The sequence below is a fragment of the Convolutriloba macropyga genome, chromosome 3 (assembly GCF_964194025.1).
Source record: "Convolutriloba macropyga chromosome 3, txConMacr16.3, whole genome shotgun sequence".
Classification (NCBI taxonomy): Eukaryota; Metazoa; Xenacoelomorpha; order Acoela; family Convolutidae; genus Convolutriloba; species Convolutriloba macropyga.
In genome coordinates this window covers 11,665,643-11,690,061 of record NC_134470.1, presented here as the reverse complement: position 1 = coordinate 11,690,061, position 24,419 = coordinate 11,665,643, and the positions used below count along the sequence as shown (strand labels likewise).

The window sequence follows — 24,419 nt, the reverse complement described above, 5'->3', positions numbered from 1 at the left end:
AAGTTAATTGATGAATGCACAACCTGCAAGAAGTAATCTATTATGTCAAAAAATGAATGCTATAGATCAGCTAACCAATCTTGGTTTTAGGGCTGGTGAAAAATTGGCTATTCAAGACAAAAATGGTGAATATCATGGAAACTCATTAAATATCGAGTAAAATTTAAGAAAACTGCGGCTAGGAACAGACAGACAGTGGGTATCTTGGGATTGTTCGATTGCGCGCAAGTAAAACTATTAATGCGTTCTAAAGCGTGTCAACAGGGCTGTCTTATTTTTAGATAGTTTTTGTGCTGTTCCTTTTCCTCATTCCGCTAGGATGAAACTGTACAATTTGGGTTGTGTGGATCTGTTCCGTTGTGTCTTTTGCCGCAATCTGGCCAAGCAGCCCAAAATAATGTCCTGTATGCATACTGCATGCTATGAGTGTCTGCGGAAACACTTTGAGCCAGAGTCCTCTCAAATCAGATGCAATGCTTGCGATGCTGTCAATACTGTTAAGAATGTGAGTAAATTTATAAACAGTGTCATAGTATTTGACTACATTATCAACAGAAAACCTCAAATTTCTTGTCTGGAAAATACCGAAGATTACTTAAGTTTGAGACCCATCATACCCAAAATTTCTTACGTCGTTTTTTTGGTCTTCTCGGCTAGGTTAATGGTCAATTTGTCAAGCTAAGTTGGTAAGAATGCGAAGATGATGGAGCCTTTATGTATTAATCTGCTCAATCTCAAAAGTCTTTGGTTGACGTAACTCCGAATAAATTGCTCTTCATATAAGACTTTGGAGACTGTGGCAAAAGTCATATCTTCCAATCAAAATTAGTATATCAAAGTTTTGTATTTATTTTTTCATCCATCTAAGAGCGGGGGAGTATAATAGAAATCGTTGTTTTTAATAGCCACCCTCATCTTCTCAGCCGACTATTATAGCGCTCCTATTTTTTTTTACAATTCAAAGAATTTGAATTGTATTGGGGCGCTGTCTTTTTTACGACTCGAAGAGGAGTATTGGAGAAGTCCTTTTTTTTAATCAATTTTATTGGAGTGATTTTTAAAGCGGGAAATGAAACGCGTGAAAAAATTTGGAGTGGTTTTTGTGCTGAACAAAATTGAAGAGTGGAGCGAAAAGAGAGTGGTTTTTGTTCATACCGCTGTTTTTGAGAGAGCGATAAATTGATGTGTGAAAAAATTTTCTCTAAGCGAGCGAAATTTTTTTGTTCACATGCGGCTTTTTAAAACAGTTTTTTTGTTATTTTTTTGGTTTAGAGGTCTGATTATGATATTGTGTGATGCTTAGGGTTGTTTTAATAGTGGTTCGCAAGTTTTTGGTCATTAATAAGATTTTTATACCATTTTGCTGGTGTTTCAGCTATTTTCCTGAATTTTCGGCGAATTTTAGCAATTTTTTGCGTTTTGTTTTGTTATAATGCTTTGTAATGGCTTTGAATAGACGCATGTTAGTGATTGAGTTTTAGATACCAAGTGATTACATTCTCTTAGGTTGGAAACGATTTTTTTGTTTAGAAAAATGACAATAAACTGAAAAATTTTGAATTATTTTTCTTAATTTTTTGCTGTTTTTCGTTTTTTTTTCTAAACTTGGAAAAATTTTTCAGCCTATTCGACTTTCCTATTGTTTTCGAAGTCTTCCAGTACTAAATCGCTCCAATTAACGTTTTTTGGGTCTATGTGCTCCCGTGAAATTAAAAAAAAGCTCAATTTTTTCTATGATTTTTTTTTCAATTTTTTTTAAATGCCCTTTGTGTTCTTCAATTTTTTATAGCATTTGGGGATGCCTATAGTCCAAATTAGTTGTCCTTGATGCGTGTTGATGATTTTGATTTCAGTTTGGAATCATTTTGTTAAAGATAATTGAGTAACTTTTATGAAGAGTTCCGCAAATTTTCGTGTTTTTTTTTGGAATTTTTGCTCAGTTCTTATGATTGTCTGCTTTTTGCTAGTTTTTAGTGGTCTAGCTTTTGATAGGAGCTTTTCTAGAGGTTTTGTTGAAATATATTTAGTGCACTTTTCAATGACAAATATCACTAACTTTTCTTAAACACTAACTTTTTTCTATTTTTTTCGTTCTTCGTTTTTACTCATAAATAAACAATGATTTGGATTGGTGGACACTTGACCAGATGTAGTATTAAAAGTTTTTTGAAATAATGATTTGATTTCAGCATAATGATATTTGATTCATTATTTGTGGCCAATTTTTTTGTTTCTTTACAGAAAATATTTTTGTTTTTTTTTCATTTCCTTTCTTTTACCTTCGTTTATTCTACTTGAAATCTGTGTTTGGTTTTTGTTTCAAATAGCAGTGAATCAACAAAATTAAACTAAACCAATTTCACGGGTTTTCGCCAAAAGTTGTTTTTAAACTTGCAACTCAATGTAAAATTTTTATCACGTGCTTTATCGTCTTTTCTGGTCAGTTATTTTTTCATTGTTCTTCTTTTTTTTGTTTTAAAGGGACAAGTGTTATTCAGTAGGATAAGCATTATGTTAGTTATTGTGGTCAATCAGTAGACTAGGTTTTATGTTTGTTAGGGGCGTTCGTTTTTTCCTTCGAGTCGTTTCCGGAATTCTTCCGGCTATGTTTTTTTTTTTAAGATCTGTTCACACATTTTCATGATTTTTGAAGTCAAATTGGAGTGGTGATTTTGGTCACGCCGAAACAGGAAATGGAGCGAAAAAGCGAGTGGTTTTGCGGCGTGAATTTTTTTCGCTCTAATTTTAAAGTAGAGTGAGAAAATGGTGTTTGAACAAAAATTCGATTTCTCGGTAGTGGTTTTTTTGTTCACATGCGGCAATTCCACTCTGATTTTTACTGTTTTTTCGATTTTTTGGATCGGATTTTTTTCTAAATGGTTTTCCCAATCCATTCACAGCTCATTCTAGGCCTAGTTTTTTGTTTGAATTGAATTTTCATTTCTCGCTAGTGGTTTTTTTGTTCACATGCGGCATTTTGACATTGATTTTCTGTTTTTTTTTCCTGTTTTTTATCTTATTTTTTTAAAATGATTTTCTCAATTCACTCATAGTCCATTCTTGGTCTAGTTTTTCTGTTTAGTCAATGAAAATTCTTTGAATTGTACGTCAGGACTTGTCCTGCTATGTTTTTTTACTTCGTCGAATAAAAAAATGTTTCGCTTTACCTCATTTTGCCGCCTTTTCAACATTTTGCGTGAAATCTTTTTGACTTCTCTAGGCTAGTTTCTCTCTTCTCTCATTCTGCTAAAAGTGATTTTGAACATCAGTTGCTCAGCAAAGCAATTCAAAATGAACAGAGTTAGTACAAAAATGGATGTCAGAAATAGAAACGGGATAAACCCATAAAGCCCAATTTTAGATGCCCGCTATTTGAACGTCGTTCCTATAAGTCTTATTTACCATCTCTAATGCTTATTGTTATTGATGGTAGCCCCTGTAGCCTCTCTCTAAAACAGAAGTATGTTCAACCACGAAATGCCATTAAAATAAATCGGACTTAAAAAAATGTTTTTCTACAAAAATCTTTTTTTTCAATATCTTCTGTTATTTCAATCCCAATCATGCTTATTGGAATCAACGGCGGCTATTTTCCGGCAATCTGCCGGGTATGTTTATTCATTTCATCGGCAACAGTAAAAAAAAATTTCTATGCAAGCAATGATAAAAATTACCAATCCGTGGAAGTGTGCGTTCGTGATTACTCCTTATCCCAAAAAATAAAAATTCATTTTGCGTTTCTCCGTTGCTCGCTCGTTGCAATAAGTGATCTGAATGAACTGCTTCGTGGGATAGTTTGTTCCCTTCATTACTTATCCGATATGTATTTAGTGTTATTTGTTTCAGGTGGAAACATTCGGGAATCACGACTATGTTCGAAATATTTTGGACATCCTGGCCTCAACGCAAGGTAACTGGCACTAATGTATTGGTGACCTATCTACTGCCAAAATGATAAATTGAAATTCAATGACGCAGTTCAGCCATTTTTATTTGTTTGCCATTAGAAGAATAAGCATTTCCTCGTAAATTTGTAGATTTTAAACTATAAATAGCTTCTGAATGTTTCCAACCTGCTATCGATATCGTATCGACTCGCTATGATATCATCAGCATGTACCCTCAGGAAAGCGGCAAAACACATCCTAAATATTTGTAGCAACAAAAGGCAACTGACCTCAAACACTTTTTTTCACCACATTCATGTAACTAACAACGATTTTCAATGAGCAGCCTTTGTTTATCTATTTGAGATAAATTGCAGGCGTAACTGCAAGTTAATAACTTTTTAATTGATCAGTGTAGGTCAAAATATGATTTGTATGATAGTTGCTCTTGGTTTATCACGTGCCATCACATTTACAATTCAATTCTCTAATTAAATTTTTTTGCCTATGATCCCAATATTAATTGCTCCCGAATGAAGATTGAGGCAATTATTGTAAACATTTGTGTCTTTTTTAATGAAAATTTTTGTTTGACAGTTTTTTAGTACATTTTTTCCGTTTCAGCTCTCGAGTGACTTTTTCTCGCGTATCGAATTTTCCTTGCGATTGAAATTGCTCCCATTCAGAAATTGAAGTTTTTGCTGAATTAAAAGCGGTTGTGAGGGATTGCTGAACATGGTCCTCTAGCTTAGTGGTTATTGTCACCGACTCTAATTCGGGAGGTCGCTTATTCGAACCCCACCCTTGTGGGAAGTTTTAGCAGTAAGACATTTCTTTTGCCTTTACCCACCTCTAAATTACATCGCCCCGACAGTTGTTCGAGGGCATTTCGTCCGACGTTAGTTTATTCGATGCCTCTAAGATCTAGTTTCTTGGTGAACTGAAGTCTTCCTCTCTCTCGCTCTCAGATTTTTTCAAACAAATTATTGAATATATAATAGCAGCCCTGATCTTCCCAGACGGCTATTATGACACTCCTAATTTTTTCAATCCAAGCGATTTGGATTGTATTGATGTGCTATTTTTAACGACTCGGAGAGTTATCGCGATCATTGTTTTCAAGTTTCTTAAATCGATGAAGCGGTACTGAAAAAGTTTGTAGTCAATGCCGAACGTGGAAAGAAGTGTTCTCAATCTGCTAAAGAAGTGGGGCGTTTTCATAATTTATTCTTCTGAGAGATGGAAAACTAGGTGAAAAAGTTTTCGCTATGCGAGCAAACATTTCTCATTTACGTGCGGCATATTCGAAGTTTCAGTAGCTTTAACTGCTGAATTTCTTCATCCGAAGTACTTTTGTTCAGATTAAAAAAAAATTTTTTTGATTGACAACTGAGCTTATATTCTTCTTTTAGAAGCTCCCTTCAGATCGTTTTTATCACCCGGCCGTTTTCTACTCGTTTGTTTTTCTTTTTCATCGTTTAACACTTAAGCAGATTTGTTGCAATTAGATTTTGTTGTTGGTTTGGTGTCTTTGATTTAACTCATATAGCATTTTTCTTTATATTCCTACGTGCATCTGAGGCGCAAAAATTATGCAGACAATAAGATGGGGCACAAACGGAAAAGATCCTAAGAAGACATTTGAATGGGCACAGAAGGGAATTTTTTCAAAAATTATATTTTGTTTCTCAAGTTGTTTTGAAGTTTCTATGGAGTGGACATTCAAAACAATGTTGTTTACCTTTGGGGCTGGAAATTAGCAATAAGGTAATTTCATGGAAAATTTTTTGCGGTAAAATTTATTTTCGAACAGTTTTATAATCATTTTGACGAAAGTAGAATTTTAGCTTGAAGTAGGGCGCACATGTATTCAGTGTGCTTTCACATTTTCGATATAATGTTGTTTGAAATCTGAATGAAGCAGTTGTTCGCTAGCTCTTTACGTCGAAATGTTTTATAAGCGCAGTTGTTCCTTTCAAGAAAGAAAATTTGATTTTAGATTGATCATCTTTTTGTCTCATTGGACTAGTACGAGCTCGGTTATTGTTGTGATTTTGTTAGGTTACCTGCAATTAAAACACTCTCGTGCACATTTCAAAATGACGAAAGTCTGCTGTAACAGAAGCTGGAATGCCAGAATTTCCTAATTAGCCAGATTTTGACTTCTGCCATCTTAAAACGATCGAAATTCCTGTTGTAAGCATAGTAACGGGACTCTGAACAAGTCATTCAGAATTTTTGACTAAATATCTCGAACCGCTTCACAGTTCCCGCTAAATGCCAGAAGTTTTCAGTGACTTCAAGCAGAGTCACATCACCATTACTTAAAACATCTAGGAAATAACAATTGATGTTTCAAATCGATTTTCAAGAATTTTTTTATTTTCTCTGTAGCAAAAACCTTCGAATGAGTTTTCTTTGTTTGATTGTTTACGGTAACAGCGGAGGCCAATTATCATCATTACTACCTCGTATAATTATTAACTGTTGACAAAATTCTCAAAATAGGTCTGGTCGTTGCAGGAAGGCCGGTTTCAAACTCTCAGTAAACTTCACACTTTTTGAATGCGCATTTGGCTATGTCTCAGCCAGACAAAAAAAACATTTAATTAGCGCCTAAGGCCAGCTTTTTTGTACACAATTTTACCATGTTTCAGATTTTAGATCTATTCTGTTTTTGTATCTTTTGTCAACAATATATTCACACGAAAGGTCACATATGAGTAGTAAAGGAAAGTGACTAGAACCTCAACGGGGGGGACGGACAATTTTTGCAATGCACATCTACAACGATGTGGGACACTTTATAGGTTGCAAAAATTGTCCCCCTCCTTTTTTGACCAAAAATGGAAAACTTTTCGGTTGATTTTAACTTTGTTCAATTTGTTTACAAGCTTGACCCAGTTTTTGTTACGACTAACTGTTTGCTGCGGGGTCTGTTTGTTTGTTTAGAACAGTGATATAAATTAAGCACTGCTATTGCTTGGACAATTTTTGGAACGCCCGTCTACTACGGGGTGGGACACTTCCAAAAATTTTATAGATTGCAAAAATTGTCCCCCCCCTATTTTGACCGAAAATGGAAAACTTTTCGGTTGATTTTAACTTTTTTCAATTTGTTTACAAGCTTGACCCAGTTTTTGTTACGACTAACTGTTTGCTGCGGGGTCTGTTTGCTGCGGGGTCTGTTTGTTTGTTTAGAACAGTGATATAAATTAAGCACTGCTATTGCTAGCATTGCGATTACATGTTTTGTGTATGATAAAAGTATTCAGATCCAGTTTTTCATATTTGAGAATTTACCGCTAATGGGCGTCGACACTTGTAAAAATTTTTGAAAAATGGGGTCGAAAAATTTTTTTGCGTTTTTTCGGCTTTAATCAATGTAAAAATGTGTGAAACATGTTTTTTGAGTAAAAAAAGTTGTCGGAAAAAATTTTTTCAAATTTTGAAATTTTTGCCCTATAGGAGATCAGAACTTCAGCACATTTCAAAATGACGAAAGTCTGCTGTAACAGAAGCTGGAATGCCAGAATTTCCTAATTAGCCAGATTTTGACTTTTGCCATCTTAAAACGATCGAAATTCCTGTTGTAAGCATAGTAACGGGACTCTGAAGAAGTCATTCAGAATTTTTGACTAAATATCTCTAACCGCTTCACGGTTCCCGCTAAATGCCAGAAGTTTTCAGTGACTTCAAGCAGAGTCACATAACCATTACTTAAAACATCTAGGAAATAACAATTGATGTTTCAAATCGATTTTCAAGAATTTTTTTATTTTATTTTATTTAATTTTTGGAAGTGTCCCACTACGGGGTGGGACACTTCCAAAAATTTTATAGATTGCAAAAATTGTCCCCCCCCTCTTTTGACCAAAAATGGAAAACTTTTCGGTTGATTTTAACTTTGTTCAATTTGTTTACAAGCTTGACCCAGTTTTTGTTACGACTAACTGTTTGCTGCGGGGTCTGTTTGCTGCGGGGTCTGTTTGTTTGTTTAGAACAGTGATATAAATTAAGCACTGCTATTGCTAGCATTGCGATTACATGTTTTGTGTATGATAAAAGTATTCAGATCTAGTTTTTCATATTTGAGAATTTACCGCTAATGGGCGTCGACACTTGTAAAAATTTTTGAAAAATGGGGTCGAAAAATTTTTTTGCGTTTTTTCGGCTTTAATCAATGGAAAAATGTGTGAAACATGTTTTTTGAGTAAAAAAAGTTGTCGGAAAAATTTTTTTCAAATTTTGAAACTTTTGCCCTATAGGAGATCAGAACTTGTAAAAATTTTTGAAAAATGGGGTCGAAAAATTTTTTTTGCGTTTTTTCGGCTTTAATCAATGTCAAAATGTGTGAAACATGTTTTTTGAGTAAAAAAAGTTGTCGGAAAAAATTTTTTCAAATTTTGAAATTTTTGCCCTATAGGAGATCAGAACTTGTAAAAATTTTTGAAAAATGGGGTCGAAAAATTTTTTTGCGTTTTTTCGGCTTTAATCAATGTAAAAATGTGTGAAACATGGTTTTTGAGTAAAAAAAGTTGTCGGAAAAAATTTTTTCAAAATTTGAAATTTTTGCCCTATAGGAGATCAGAACTTTTTTTTGAATCAATGCAAATAGTTGTGAAACACGTTTTGTGAGTGATAAAAGTGGTCAGAAAAGATTTTATTGGAAATCGAATTTTTGTCCTATAGGAGGACAAGAACTTAAAAAATTTTTAGAGAAATAGGGTCCAAAATCTTTGTTGATTTTTTGTCTCTATTAGATGTGATACGGTGTTAATCATGTTTTGTGCATCAACCACACCCCAACCAACACGCCCAACCCACCAACACACACCCGACCACACCCCAACCAACACGCCCAACCCACCAACACCCAACCACACCCCAACCAACACCCCCAACCCACGAACACACACGCCCAACCCACCAACACCCTACCAACACCCCCAACCCACGAACACACACGTCCAACCAACCAACACACATGCCCAACCCACACGCCCAGCCAACACACACACACACACGAGCGACGCACCTAAACCAATCACACCCAAACACAACCCCCAAACACTCACAAACACGCGCCACCCACCTACACCAACCACACCCAAACACAACCTCCGATTTAAGCAAAATATTTCAACTGCAGTACATATATGAATACAAAAAAAATCTATAAATTCACGTAAAAAGGTTGAGCAGGAGATAGTTTTGATCTACCGACCTCTGGGTTATGGGCCCAGCGCGCTCCCCCTGTGCCATCCTGCTTTTATGTATATATATATATATATATATATATATATATATATATTATACATAAACACTTATATATAGAAACTTGCATACATCATACAAAACTGCATATATGCATATACAACATGCATACACATATACATACATACATACATACATACATACATACATACATACATACATACATACACAATGATAAAAAACCCAGAGTTGTACAAGAAAACAAGTTTTTACCTAAGTATGTACACAATTATGGTCATAATCACTTATGTCCATAAATGCATACATAAATTGGTGAAAACAACAGTAAAACAACTAACCTGTTAGTAGATGTATAAAATCATTAATGATATATCAATTGGAGAGTCATCAGATCATGCCCAAACATGTTCAGGGTCACAAAACTTTCCAAAATAAATTGACCAATCGCAGTGCTTGATTTATTATTCAAGTTGACAACCAATCAGAATTGAAAGATTTATAAACAAAAACTCTAAACGCTCACGTTCAGTAAACAGTAAAAAATGAACACAATAGGAACAAAAGACATCAAGCTCATTCATGAGAAAGTTTTATCACTGAGAGGTAACATAAATTATACACACATATCTTATCGACAATTATATTTCGTAGCTGCTTGTTCTTTGTTAGATCCAGAAGTTGACGGAGAAATAGCACTTAAATTTAGACCCTATGGTGGTTTCATTGGAATTGATAATTCAAGACTAGATCCTTTATTGAAACGGAGCAAAGTGCTACGACTTCATGCTGCATTGCATGACGCCGCTGGATTTATAAAAGATTGCCGAAACAAAGGCCCTGGATATGTTTACGCTTTCCGTTACTCACCAGTAAACAATTGTCTTTTTGGACACCTGACAGGAATATTATTCATTCTATCAGTTAAAATTTTTCATTCACAATTGTTTCGTGAATTGGAATGCTAGAAAATTTTGGCAGCAAAACCACAAATATTATTGTCCTCGATCTCGAAGGTTTCAAACTCAAGTCACTTGGATTCATTATAAAAGAACTCAGTTTGTGTTCCAGTTACAACGATACAATATTTTTCAAACCGCCGCTTAAATTCGCTGATTTACCCACACACGATAGACAAACTGTTATTTGGCTGACCAATAACTTACACGGTCTTGATTGGGACGAAGGTGATATACCTTACTGTGATTTGAAAACAATCTGTCTGAGTTTCAGTTTCCGATTCACACGAAAAAATTTTTTTGCCAAAGGCATTGAAAAGTGTGAGCTCCTCAGTAAGCTTTTACAAAAAACTGTTTATAATCTGGAGGATCTAAATTGTCCCCGAATCTCAGAGATAATATCAGAAGAACAAGTTCCTTCCTGTTATCATCATTCAAACTTTCGTTCATTAAACGATCAATTATCAAATCACTGCGCGGAACGTAAAGCAAGAATATTTTCACAGTGGACACAAAGTGATGCACAGAGAAGACACGGCCACCTTAACAACTTATCTGTCAGACAACTTGAAGATATTCACTTGCTTGACTCCACTTGACGATCAACCGATTATAATATTTAACAGAGTTCAGGATCCCTCTCCACCAATACAGAATAGTTTTTCAAGTGATCAACAGAACCGAACGAACTATCTCAACAATAAGCCAAACACAGCACAACAACCGCGTTACAACCCGCTTTATAGCGTAGCAGCAAAACGTTATTTTGCAACCATTACTCTTTCTCCCGACGAGCTAGACAGCTTTAGGGCTTTCCTGCCCGTGATAGATAATTTCTATCACTTCCAACTGTACGTAAAAAATAAACAGAGAGCTCGAGAACATCGGAATCAGTTCAATTATGGCTATGAACAAAACAAACCCGAAGCCTATGCAGTCCCCCAAAGAGCAGCGAATCCCACGTTGGAAGCAATGGGCAGACAAAAAAGTTCCTCAATTTAGATTGAAAAAATCACCACCAGAACGTGAGCTATCACTAAATGAGATGCCGAATGAGTTGCGTTTATATGTCTTGGAGCACCCCGAAGTTGAAAAAGTTTTCAATCAACCATCGTTCGAGGAAAATGACTCCTCAACAGTTTGTTATAAACTAGAGATAAAAAGTCATATTATAGGTTTCAATTTATTTGAGTTCTGGTACATGAAACAGTTGCCCAGTGAATAATTCAAAAAATTAACATTTTATATCATTCTTGTTTCAATTCACTTTTCAATTGATTTTTTTCTCCAATGAATCAAAGAGACGAGGCTGACGCCGGTATCAGTAATTTAGTATTTGATGTGAACAACAAAGAGAGGCCCCCATGGCGTTGTTGTTCAAATTCAACAGTACCAAGGTCCGAAGTAATATTTTTTGTTCAAGTTAATGATCATTCTTTGCTTTTCTATGCTCTTTCTATTATCAGAAAGCTGTGAAGAGAAATCAATTTGGATTGCTCTCTTATCGAGTTTAGTTGGTTACATTTTACCTAATCCCAAACTATGAACAAAATTATTCTTACACATGACAGGGTATTCATGTCTATTGTAGGACCAAGTGGTTGTGGTAAAACAGAACTCTTATTTCGAATGCTAAAAGGTTCGACCTTTTATCCACGCTTTGAAAAAATTTATTATTTTTACAAAGAGTTCCAACCACTTTTCAAAGATATGCAACGAGTTATACCAGGGATTGAGTTTCTAAAATACTCAGGCTTTGATATAACAAAAAATCTATCGCATTGTCTACTTATCTATGACGATTCATGTGAAGAAATCTTCAACGATAAACAATTTGTAAAAATAGCTACCTCAGGACGTCATCGCAAATTAAATGTTATATACGTCAAGCATAATTTGTTCCATCAAAGCAAATGGTCCAGAACCATTGATCTGAATACAACACACATAATATTATTCAAGTCGCTTCGTGACATTCAACAAATTGAATATCTTGGAAAACAGTTGAATTGTCTCCAACTGATAAAAGAAGCATACAAACTAGCAACTGCGGAGCCCTTTGGACATTTGATGATTGATCTCGACCCAAAAACCAGTCAGGGTTTACGTTTTTCATCGCAACTAATTGGACCGGATCCTTCTATTTTTTACATTTCGTCCCCTGAAGCAGTCATTACAACAATTACAAATGAAAAAGAAACATTTGCTTACGCTCAAGCAATGGGCAAATAAGAGGAATGAGAACACGGCTCAAATAGAAATATTACATCAGGGCGATTTCATTTGGTTCTTGAGTGACTGTGTGATGAACGTACTCTCTGGAGTTGTACCAATCAATAAAGTTGAATTAAAAAAATTCGAGAAACCACTACGTAAACTTGCAGACAGGCGAGTTGAAAAAAGTGAGAGAATCAAAATTTTTCGATCAGATTCTGGAATTCGTCTAATTAAACTGATTGCGTTACCTTGTATTGCTTTTCTGGAGCAAAATGCACACTGAAGAGTTTGTGCTAATTCCTCGTCAAATGTATGCCAATGAACAACCTCAAATTGCTCAACTTCTCAACAATGAAAATGTCCGAGAGAAAGCAAAACAAATATCACTGTTGCAAAGAAGCAAGTCTCCACCAGCACCTTCTACCACGCAACAAGACACGCAACAGCAGACCGATAATATTTTGGAGAATATCAAAGATGAGTTGAATGAGACTAGAGATGACAAAATTGATACAAAAATTTCAACTGAAATCAGGGAGCGAGTTTTGAGAGATATTAAACACCTTGACAGAAAAAAGTTTGAAAAAGCGAGCATAATATTGGAAAAAATAGAAGAGTCAGAATCTCTATCGCTTGATCAGACATCAAGACTAATGGTTAATAAGTCAAGCACGGGAATTCTTGTCGCAGATTTTCTTTACGATCTACAACAAACATCATCCAAGCTTTTACTTGAACATTACAAAGTCCTGACCTTTCTAGATATCAGTTCACAATTAACTTGTAATACATACGCAAAAAAATTTCTTGCCTTATCACTAAACGAAAAGTTACAGTTGTTTGAGGATGAACCAGAAAACGAAGAATCAGGAGTCTCGAGAACAGAAGAATCAAAAGCTTCTGGCGACGATGAAGGAAGCTTTGAAGATGCAAAAGACGAAATCCAACCGTCTAGCTCGTGGACAAATTACTTCCTCTCACGTTAAACAATTGAACAAATTATACACAAAAGGTAGTGCAGCTTTTGGTAGCATAGCTAATTTGAAGAAAGCCAGTGGTTTACCAAGATCCAAAGTGGTTCAATACCTTCAGTCGAAAGCCCCATACACAAAATACAGACATTTCAGAAAAACTTTTCCGAGACTAAAAGCTGTTGCATACAGAATAAACGAAATCTGGTCTGTCGATGTGGCGTATATGGATAAAATTGTCCAACACAACAACGGAGTCAAATATTTACTGGTGGCTGTTGATGTTTTATCGCGATACCTTAGAGTGCAACCAATGAAGGCTTTATATGCAAAAGACGCTGTTGAAGCGTTCAAAAAAATGATCAAACAGAAAAAACCAGAAAGAGTTTGGACAGACAAGGGATCCGAGTTTAAAGGTGAATTCAAAAAATTTTGTGAAAAGAAGGAGATTCATTTATATACAACCGAAAACGAAACCAAGTCGGCATTTGCTGAGAGGAATATTCGATCAATCAAAAACATTATTCACAAATATCTGGAGGAAAATTGGACTTGGACTTATATTAAGCAATTACCCCAGTTTGTAAATACTATAAACAGTCGTGTTAATCGTGTTACCCAACTTGCGCCTAATAAAACTTCCAAAAAACATGAACCGTTTCTAATATCCCTAGCAATTAGCACAAAAAAGTACAAGCCAAAATACGAAGAAGGAGACCTGGTTCGGATTGCAAAGCCAGACGAAATATTTAGGAAAGGTTATAAACAAAATTACACAGACGAAGTCTTCACAGTATTCAAGGTTGCCACCCTTAGTCCACCAACATACAACCTTATAGACGCAAACAACGTTATAATTGAAGGTAAATTTTATGAACCAGAATTAGTCCAAGTGAACGTCCTTCCTGTCGAAGACTAAACATGAGTATTAATAAAGAATTTACTATTGATTTGATATCGAATGCATCAATGGGAATTTTTACCAATAATACTATGGCCAAGTTTCGAAATCAACTCGCCCAACCATTACAGTTAGATGGCGATTGGCAAGTTGCCCTTGCTTCAATATCATTTCCATCAAACATCAACAATATAAACTCAGCCGAAATAGTTGCATATGTCAGTTCTGGCGCTGAACTTGATGCTTCACATAACCGCACTGGACAACTTCGAAGAATTCGCAAAGGTATATACAACAGTTCAGAAGAGCTTCCGGAAGAAATTTTTCGAATCGCTCAATTGAAAAACTTTGACTATGATTTTGACACTGTAACGCAAAAGTTAGTTTTGAAATTTGGGCCTAACGAAGGTTTGTCATTTGAAGATGAAAAAGTCCCCAGTATTCTTGGTTTTAAAGGAATAAGAGATATTTCGAATCCTGGTTTTATTCACATTGGTTACAAGTCAGAAAAAGCAGGCAACACTTTGAACAGACATGTTGGAGATTTTCCAGTTGATATCACTTGCGGATCACAGCTAATATTTGTATACATTGATATAATTGAACATCAAAACGTTGGTGATGTGAGAGCTCCGGTAATAAAAATCATTGAGTCTGAAAGACGTTTGAGAAACGGTAGCATAAACACAGTGACACCCATACACCATAAGTCTTACACAAATTTGGATTACAAGCCAATATTATCAAACAATATTCAGAACATCCAGGTAGAGTTGAGAAACGAAACTGGAAAACTAATTCCTTTTACTGGTACCGGAAAAGTTATAGTCAGTTTAAAATTTCAAAAAATTATTTGATATGGAGACATACTACAGCAATCAAGCATCTCAATCAATGCCGCATTTTTCCGGACACTACAGACAAAGAGGCAGCGGTTTTGGAGCCCTTGCTGCAGGTATTGGAAGAGTTGCTCTGCCATTAGCACGCAAATTTCTCTGGCCCGCAGCGAAAAAGATTGGTCGTGATTTATTGGTTCAGGGAGCACCAGAGTTAGTAGAAGTTGCAACCAAAAGAAAGTCAGCAAAACAAGCACTGAAAAGTACAGTAGCAAAAACAGCTCGCAAACAAATAGGTGGATCTCTTCAATCACGTATTGCATCAGGCCGTAAAATAATTAGACGAAAAAGGCGACAATACACGAGACCTCGTTCAAACCAAAAACGAAAAATCTCAACCAGAAGAATCATTTCTCAAAAACCCCGTCCGAAAAGGAGTCGTCTGGATTTTTTCTCGCGAGTGAAAAATGCGAACTAAAATTGTGATACCATCTGAAGCCACTCACAGTTCTTTAGACTTATTTGAAAAACCACCTTTGCTGGTAACATTTGATCAATCATTCGAGCAAAAAACAGGACCCCTTTATTCGCCTTCAGGATCATCATTGGAATTTGAAGTTGTTGGTGATCGCAACAATTTTATTGACTTGCAAAAAATTTACCTGGAGATCAAGTGTCGAATACTTCAAACAGATGGAACGGATTTGCGCTACACAGCTGGTGACGCTAATGCCAGTGATCTTCCATATTTTGCTAATAATATCCTTCATTCACTTTTCGCCGGCTGTACTGTTTCTGCAAATGGTATCAAAATTTCAACAGCTAATGGGCACTATGCACACAAAAATTTCATAGAAACTGAATTCTCTCATGGGACAGACGCAAAAAAACATGGCTGAAATGTCAGGGTTACGAGTATGAGGAAAACCCGGGCACTATTCCAACAGCAATATCAGATATAAGAAAAAGAACAGTGCAACAATCCGTACGCATAACATTATATGGAAAGTTGGCGGTTGATTTCTTTTCATGTGAGAAACATTTGGTTAGTGGAGTTACCTTACGCATTTCAATGAGAAGATCTCAAGATGACTTTGCCGTCATTAGTGAGGACCCCGCGAAACACTACAAGGTTAAAATAGATGAGGCTAATTTATTTATCAGGAAGATGACGGTGTCAGATAATGTTGTAGGTGCAATTGAGAAGACATTATTGAAAACTCCGGCAATTTACCGATACAATGAAGTAATTACCAAAACATTCTTGGCTACAACAGGCCAACAAAGCTGGAAACATGAGGATATTTTCACTAAAGAGCCAATCAGAAGAGTCATTGTTGCATTATGCGTTGGTACAGCATTCATCGGTACCAACACCGCTAATCCATTCCATTATCAAAAATTTGGTTTAAGAGAGATAACCATTTATCGAAATGGTTTTGCAACGGCTGGAACTCCAATGTCAACAACTGACAACAAGAGGTTGTACTACAATTCAATGAGTGCATTAGCTTATGTAGAAAATGGCCATGGAATACCTCTGAGTGAGTTCGCAAACCATTATATAATGGTATTTGATCTGACCAGCACTCAAGAGGCAACTCATGACTTTATTCATCCAGAGCTCACAAATTCATCATTGTCTGTTGAGCTCAAGTTCGATGCAGCGTTAGCTCATAATGTTGAAATATTGTTTCTTGGGGAAAAAGCCTCTACGATCTACATTGACTCTGCAAGAAACGCATCTAAAAACGCTGTTCCCATGATCACATACTAATGGACGAAGACCAAATTCAACTTCAAGTGAAAAAGTGTAAACACCTCAAATTCAAATTCAGAGGGGTTTATGCCGCTGATAATTTTCCTTTGAACTTGCAAACCAACACATTTATTATTGTTAATGCATCACGATCCAACTCTATTGGAACCCACTGGGTAGTGCTTGCTAAACGATATGCATACCCAATAATATATTTTATGGATCCATTGGCTCTACCCTTGACTACCTACAAGGATATTTTCAACCGTTTACAACAGTGTAAAGACTTGGAGATAATGATGGATATCATGGAACATAGAAGAGACATTCAGTCTCCATTGCAATCATCAGACTCCCAGCTTTGGTTTATTTTGCATATATATTGTTCATTATTTTTATAGTGAGAAATTTCCATTCATACCCGATGTAAATGAATTAGAGTTGCTAGCTTTTGTAAAACATATGAAGTAAAAGTTAATTTAATTTTGAAACAACAACAACACTTTTTTGAGTATCAATTTTTACAAAATTGAAAGGTTATGAAAGAGTTTGAGGATTCTCGCACAAAACTCCCATGGCCACTAAGCAGAATATCCATTATCTGATAAAGAGTTGAGGAGTGTTCACCTAGCATAAGCTGGCAAAATCGTTTTATAGTTACATCAGGGACTGTAGAAGAACGTTTGTTGGCCGTAAAAGTACTAATAGATGTCGCTGTTGCCTCACTCAAAGGTGCTGGAAGTTGTTTCTGGTTCTTGGTAACTGAAGAAGAAGTTGATTTTGAAAGGTACTCAACAGCAACATGTCGTGAAATTATTGCACCGCGCTTAACAAAGTCTTTTTGCGTAGGCTGAATAAGTAATTTGAAACAGTTAACGAGACACGGTATCACCGCAGGTACATAAAGAGAATCGAATAAATTATTATCCTGCGAACCAAATTCATACATAACATGATAATGATTGGAGCCAAATGTACAACCTTCGATAATTGTAGCAGATGAATGATAACCATATGCATAATTTTCAATTGTTGTGTGTTCAAGTTTTGGTTCCGTCTCACAAATATTGTTTTTGAAACGTTTTTGAAATTTCTTGAAATATGCGGGACTGTTCTCATACATTGCCTCAACCATAACAAACGAAAAAGAAAAAGCTAATGAACTAACTATGAAAGCATAAACAATGACAGGAAGCAAAAGTAATAAGAGAAATTATTCCGATTCCTCATTGACTGTTACAGATGTTTTTGGTATCTTCTTTTGGCGCTGAGTCGGTGTTTTGCCAGCCCGTTTTGCTGGACGCTTCGAGTCATCAGTTGAATCCGGTTTTAGAAGTGAGTCGATCAAGCCAACTGGTTGATCAAGCATTTGTTCTAATTTTTCTATGTTCTGACATATCAACCGAAACTCTGGCGCCGAAAGTGTAATTTTTTGATTGAAATCCCAGTCGACCTGTTCACTATCACGTTTGAACAATTTCAAGGATAAATAGGTGCCAGTGGTATGATAATTCTTTACAGCAGCCCTAACAAGCCGTTTTTATTGAGCGAGAGATCCAAATGAAAGTCACTGTACTCAGCATCCTTCGACAAAACATTACCCATAATGTTGCATATATTGAGACAAACTGTATCAAAGTAATCTGAAATGATGAATGAGTAATAAGTTACTGTTTATTGGAATGTAAACAATTTCAAACCCCACGCCAACATGTCTAGACAAGATAACAGCTGAGCAGACAAACCCACCCACCCTAGCGTGTAAACAAATTTATACTCTTCTATATCAGCTATGACGTTTATACGAAATATGAAATTCAAAAGCTCGGAAAAAATATACCCTGCTGAATCAAGACCCATTCAATGTCACAATTGTCCAAGGCAATTTAAAAATTTCCATTCACTAATGCAACATCGCCGGGCCAAGCATTATAAAGGCCATAGCGGAAAACAGTTTTACAAGTCCCGACCTTTAAATCTAAAAACTGACAAATTTTCATTAGCAATGGATAAATTAGCTCGCCTCCTCGAGTCTATTTATATTTCCCGAGAGCACCCCAATTCAACTTAGGTCAATATGACATAATTCTATTTATAGACATGACGGAATAATAATGATGACATGACGGAATAATAAGATAATGATGAAATGATTAAGTCAAATAAACAAATCGGTCTGCAACAATTTTTTCAATCATTCCGCCATTGTTCTCTCTTGTTGATCAATATAAGTTTTGTGAAAATTCTTTAGTTCTTTGGCTCCTTATTACATTACTGCAAGTCTTTTGTTACTTAACCTTCTTCTAGAATTAGCTTTCATCCTGCTTTTCCATTCAGTTCCATACCATATAAAAACAAGTTTTCATTTCTCTTGTTCTCAGAATTGGTTTTAGACTCTGCTGTTAAGTCCTTATAAAACTTTCCTTCGAAAGAAAACTGTTTGCTTTGTTACCGCTTAAATCCGGAAAATCAGTAAAAACATCTCATTTGTTTATCCATCACCTGTAATATGGCTGCTGAATATTTAGAAATTGCAAAAACAAGTGAGCGAGGTACTAGAACCCTTGTGCGAATGTGTCACAACTTCAAAAATATTGTCCTTGTGAAGGAAAGCTTTGATGACAAGACTCAATTATGGCACACAAAAAACAGCTTTATTGTTCCAGTTAATTACATTGAACCAATACTTGAATACACAAAACAAAACGATTTATTTCATCTTACAAAAACGCCAGAAAAATCACCAAGACAAGAAGAGTCTCCATATGCTCATCGGTATTATGGATGTATTACTCCCATTCAAACAAAAAAGCAGGATGTCAAAAAATTGACAAAGCGAACAAGAAAACTTTTTGCAGACTACGATCATGAGTGCATTGAAATTTGGGAAAATCAACTAGGACAGCTAAGAAGTTGAGCAGATATCAGATTTTTGGAGTTTCGATCAATCTCAATCGCCTAGTGACATGAAAACTCCGGAAAAAAGTCTCCCTTTACTTACCAATAACTTTTCGGATGACGTTAGCATCGAGGAAACTCCTCCGTTAAATCAGTGTTACGCTCCAGTCAAGAAGGTGATCAAGTTATCTCGGCTCTAAACAAAACAAACTTTCGTCAAACTCATTGTACATATTGAACTTTTTATTTTTGGCTGATTACAGTGTTTCAACGTATGAACTTTGTGTTTACTTCTTTAAACTAGTTCTTAATTTAATTTTCACTATTGATTCATCTCAGCATCAAACATAGCATGAATGTTTGGAAGAAGGAATTAAGCGTTGCAGAAAAATTCAGACATTGAACAAACAAGTGGATGAAAGATTGTATTAAACAAATAAACAAAAGTAAAAAGGGTAGAATTAAAACCAGCTGAAGCTTGGGTATTTTCATATCATGACAAAAAATCAGTAAACAATTTTCAGCAGATACTAGTACGCGATACTAGTGATAAAACAAAACTGGGGTAAACAAATAACCCCGCAGACTGACCTACCTGCACTGAGCAAACAAAAAGCAGGAAAGCAGGTAAACAGTTGAATCTCTGTTATTGGCACAACGGTCTGCGAGACTAGAGGCCCACTGTTTGCTCAGAAGTAGCTTTCAGTTGCAAATGTAAACAAAACGTTTGCCGAGCAGTAGCTTTCAGTTACAAAAGTAAATAAACAATACGCGCACTCTGATTGGGTTAGAGAGTTGTGAAAATGTGTGACAACCCAATACTAGATTTTGTCATTTGCTTTTCGCCCTAACTTTACAAACACACGACAACTATTTTCTTTAGCTTCTGATTCAAATATCTAAAACAATTTTAGTTTCGTTGTGTATGCAGAGCAAAGAAAACTGAGTCAATAAACAAATTGTAAACAAAACCACTTTCCAAAAGAATGACTCAACAGGAAATTGTAAATTGTGCTATACACAATTTTGCATTTGCCTTTTGCGTATTCACTCGTATTAGTTTGTTTTAATTCCCTCAATTTCGGCTTGCTTTAAAACATAAATTTAGAAACTTTTACTCTAACATATTATACGTTGTTTTAATGTCCTGCGCATTTTACTGACCAAACACGACTCAAAACGACTGACGGCACTAGCGGATTTTTTTAAATATCACAACTCAATTTAATTTTGAAACTAAGGAATATCAATGAGTACCGAAACTTGTACTATTTGCAACAAAAAACTTTCAGACAAGCGTAGTCTCAGACGTCACAAACAAACAGTCCATAAACAGTACAAAGAAAATAATTCCTTTGTATGCCATGCATGCGGTTATGAAAGAAGTGGGGTTATTGAAATGGAAAATCACATGAGAGAAAAGCATCTCTCATTCAGACCCCGATATTGTCTTTATTGCAATAAACTTTTTGTTGGTGACTCTTCCTATGTGCAACACATGAATAAAGTTCATGGCTTACCAATATGGAACTCGGACGCAAAAATTGACACATCAGGTGAAATTTTTGCCACTGAGAAGGCTTTTGGTGGTGTTCTTAAAATATATGACATTTCGGTGGACAATAATGATATTGATTTGCTCAGCTTCATGCGCGGTAAACAAAACGAAATTGACAATGTCATTCGATTGAACACCCAAACTCAACCACAAAAAGTTCAATTCTGTGCAACTGTAGAGCTTACAAAACCAGTGGATGAAGAAACTTCACAAGCTGCAGTTCAACATATAACAATCTTTGCAAATTCGAAAGCGCAAAGGGTCCACTTTCCTGGATTAAATAACGAATGTTTCTCTGAAATGACCGAGCAAATGATAATAGCGTTGGACAATTTTTCATCACATGGTAGCGGTTGGTCGATAAACCAAATCAAAAAGGTTGAAATGCGGCTTACGAAAACGAAACAAATCCGAGCATCCTCCAAGTAAATTTTGCTACCGAGTATTCAAAAACGCCAAGACAAGAAATGGTTTTGTCACAGAAAAATTACGATCATCACAGTAAAGAATCACTAAAATTGCAAAAGTGGCTCAGGAAACGAATAACGGAAGACAAACATATACAAACTTGTTGAAATACTAAAGGTTTAGCAAACACAATAACAAAGAATTACTCTAATTTTGACTTATGTTTCGTTATGTATTGACACTAATTGAAAACCAAGCCTTCGCTTTATTCATTTTTCATGAGGAAGGGTATGGGGTGCAAACTTGCAGTTATTATTTGGTATATGAAAGTGCATACGCACAAAATTTGCATAAAGATGCTGAAATATTTTACTTAATGACATCTCATTGGCTCTGCCATTTAAAAACAAAAATTAGAGCACTGATGTGTTCACGTTTATTTGCGAAACACACAAACTGATGAACAAGATTGAGCATGATATATAAAAGTTTATATATTCATATCTTTCAGTTATCAAGGAAGCAATTTATCTCCACCTGCAAGGTTGGTTCGTTCATGTTATTCCTCTTGGCTTTTTGCATATTTTTGTGCATATGTACTTTCATATATCTAGAATATGACAGTGCTTATGCACAAAATTTGCATAAAGAATAATTTTTAGGTCGTTATTGTTGTGGCTATGTAATATTCAATTATTTTGCTTGATATGCAGTGATGGGTTTGGCGTGTGGGTTGAAGCTTGGTTGGGTGTGTGTGTGTGTGTGTGTGTGTTGGCTGGGCGTGTTTGTGTGTGTTTGGGTGTGGTTGGTTTAGGTGCGTCGCTCGTGTGTGTGTGTGTGTGTGTGTGTGTGTGTTGGCTGGGCGTGTGGGTTGGGCATGTGTGTTGGTTGGTTGGACGTGTGTGTTCGTGGGTTGGGGGTGTTGGTAGGGTGTTGGTGGGTTGGGCGTGTGTGTTCGTGGGTTGGGGGTGTTGGTTGGGGTGTGGTTGGGTGTTGGTGGGTTGGGCGTGTTGGTTGGGGTGTGGTCGGGTGTGTGTTGGTGGGTTGGGCGTGTTGGTTGGGGTGTGGTTGATGCACAAAACATGATTAACACCGTATCACATCTAATAGAGACAAAAAATCAACAAAGATTTTGGACCCTATTTCTCAAAAAATTTTTTAAGTTCTTGTCCTCCTATAGGACAAAAATTCGATTTCCAATAAAATCTTTTCTGACCACTTTTATCACTCACAAAACGTGTTTCACAACTATTTGCATTGATTCAAACCAAAAAACACAAAAAAAAATTTTCGAATCCATTTTCAAAAATTTTTACAAGTTCTGATCTCCTATAGGGCAAAAATTTCAAATTTTGAAAAAATTTTTTCCGACAACTTTTTTTACTCAAAAAACATGTTTCACACATTTTTACATTGATTAAAGCCGAAAAACGCAAAAAAATTTTTTGACCCCATTTTTCAAAAATTTTTACAAGTTCTGATCTCCTATAGGGCAAAAATTTCAAAATTTGAAAAAAATTTTTCCGACAACTTTTTTTACTCAAAAAACATGTTTCACACATTTTGACATTGATTAAAGCCGAAAAAACGCAAAAAAATTTTTCGACCCCATTTTTCAAAAATTTTTACAAGTTCTGATCTCCTATAGGGCAAAAATTTCAAAATTTGAAAAAATTTTTTCCGACAACTTTTTTTACTCAAAAAACATGTTTCACACATTTTTACATTGATTAAAGCCGAAAAAACGCAAAAAAATTTTTCGACCCCATTTTTCAAAAATTTTTACAAGTGTCGACGCCCATAAGCGGTAAATTCTCAAATATGAAAAACTGGATCTGAATACTTTTATCATACACAAAACATGTAATCGCAATGCTAGCAATAGCAGTGCTTAATTTATATCACTGTTCTAAACAAACAAACAGACCCCGCAGCAAACAGACCCCGCAGCAAACAGTTAGTCGTAACAAAAACTGGGTCAAGCTTGTAAACAAATTGAACAAAGTTAAAATCAACCGAAAAGTTTTCCATTTTCGGTCAAAAGAGGGGGGGGGGACAATTTTTGCAATCTATAAAATTTTTGGAAGTGTCCCACCCCGTAGTAGACGGGCGTTCCAAAAATTGTCCAAGCAATAGCAGTGCTTAATTTATATCACTGTTCTAAACAAACAAACAGACCCCGCAGCAAACAGTTAGTCGTAACAAAAACTGGGTCAAGCTTGTAAACAAATTGAACAAAGTTAAAATCAACGGAAAAGTTTTCCATTTTTGGTCAAAAAAGGAGGGGGACAATTTTTGCAACCTATAAAGTGTCCCACCCCGTTGTAGATGTGCATTGCAAAAATTGTCCGTCCGTCCCCCCCCCCCCCCCCCCCGTTGAGGTTCTAGTCACTTTCCTTTACTACTCATATGTATCTGCCCCTCCATACCAGGAACGATTGTGATGGATCGGCTCAGAAACCTAATCTTCAGCAATGTGAAACCCACCCTAGAGATATTACCCAAAACTGAACTGTTGAGAAACCTTATGTACTGTGATGAATCTGATGCAAGCCTTTGAATTTGTAGTCATTGTAGTTTTAAGCATTTTTCATTCTAATGATGTTTAATTCACTCTTCTTCTTCTATTCTGTTTTGCTAAAAATAAAAGCTCACTAAGGTGGGGGGGGGGGCAAACAGAATAGTTCCCAGATTTTAACTCTCCAATGACGTAGTGAACGCAAAGGTATGTTTTTAGCATGACAGATCAGTTTTTGAAAAACGGCCTTTACGATACGCCCTAACAATTAT

The 24,419-nt window shown here is 35.8% G+C and overlaps 1 protein-coding gene across 3 annotated transcripts in view; it reads left to right on the top strand.

The window, feature by feature from the left end:
• The first annotated feature begins 284 nt into the window (after positions 1-284).
• Positions 285-24,419, top strand: part of LOC142335932 (uncharacterized) — a 155,185-nt gene continuing 131,050 nt past the window's right edge. For all 3 annotated transcript variants that reach the window (XM_075384334.1, XM_075384335.1, XM_075384333.1), the window contains exons 1-2: positions 285-505; positions 3,847-3,910. In XM_075384334.1, the coding sequence (XP_075240449.1) occupies positions 320-505; positions 3,847-3,910 (250 nt within the window). In that variant the 5' untranslated portion in view covers positions 285-319. The remainder of the gene's footprint in view (positions 506-3,846; positions 3,911-24,419) is intronic.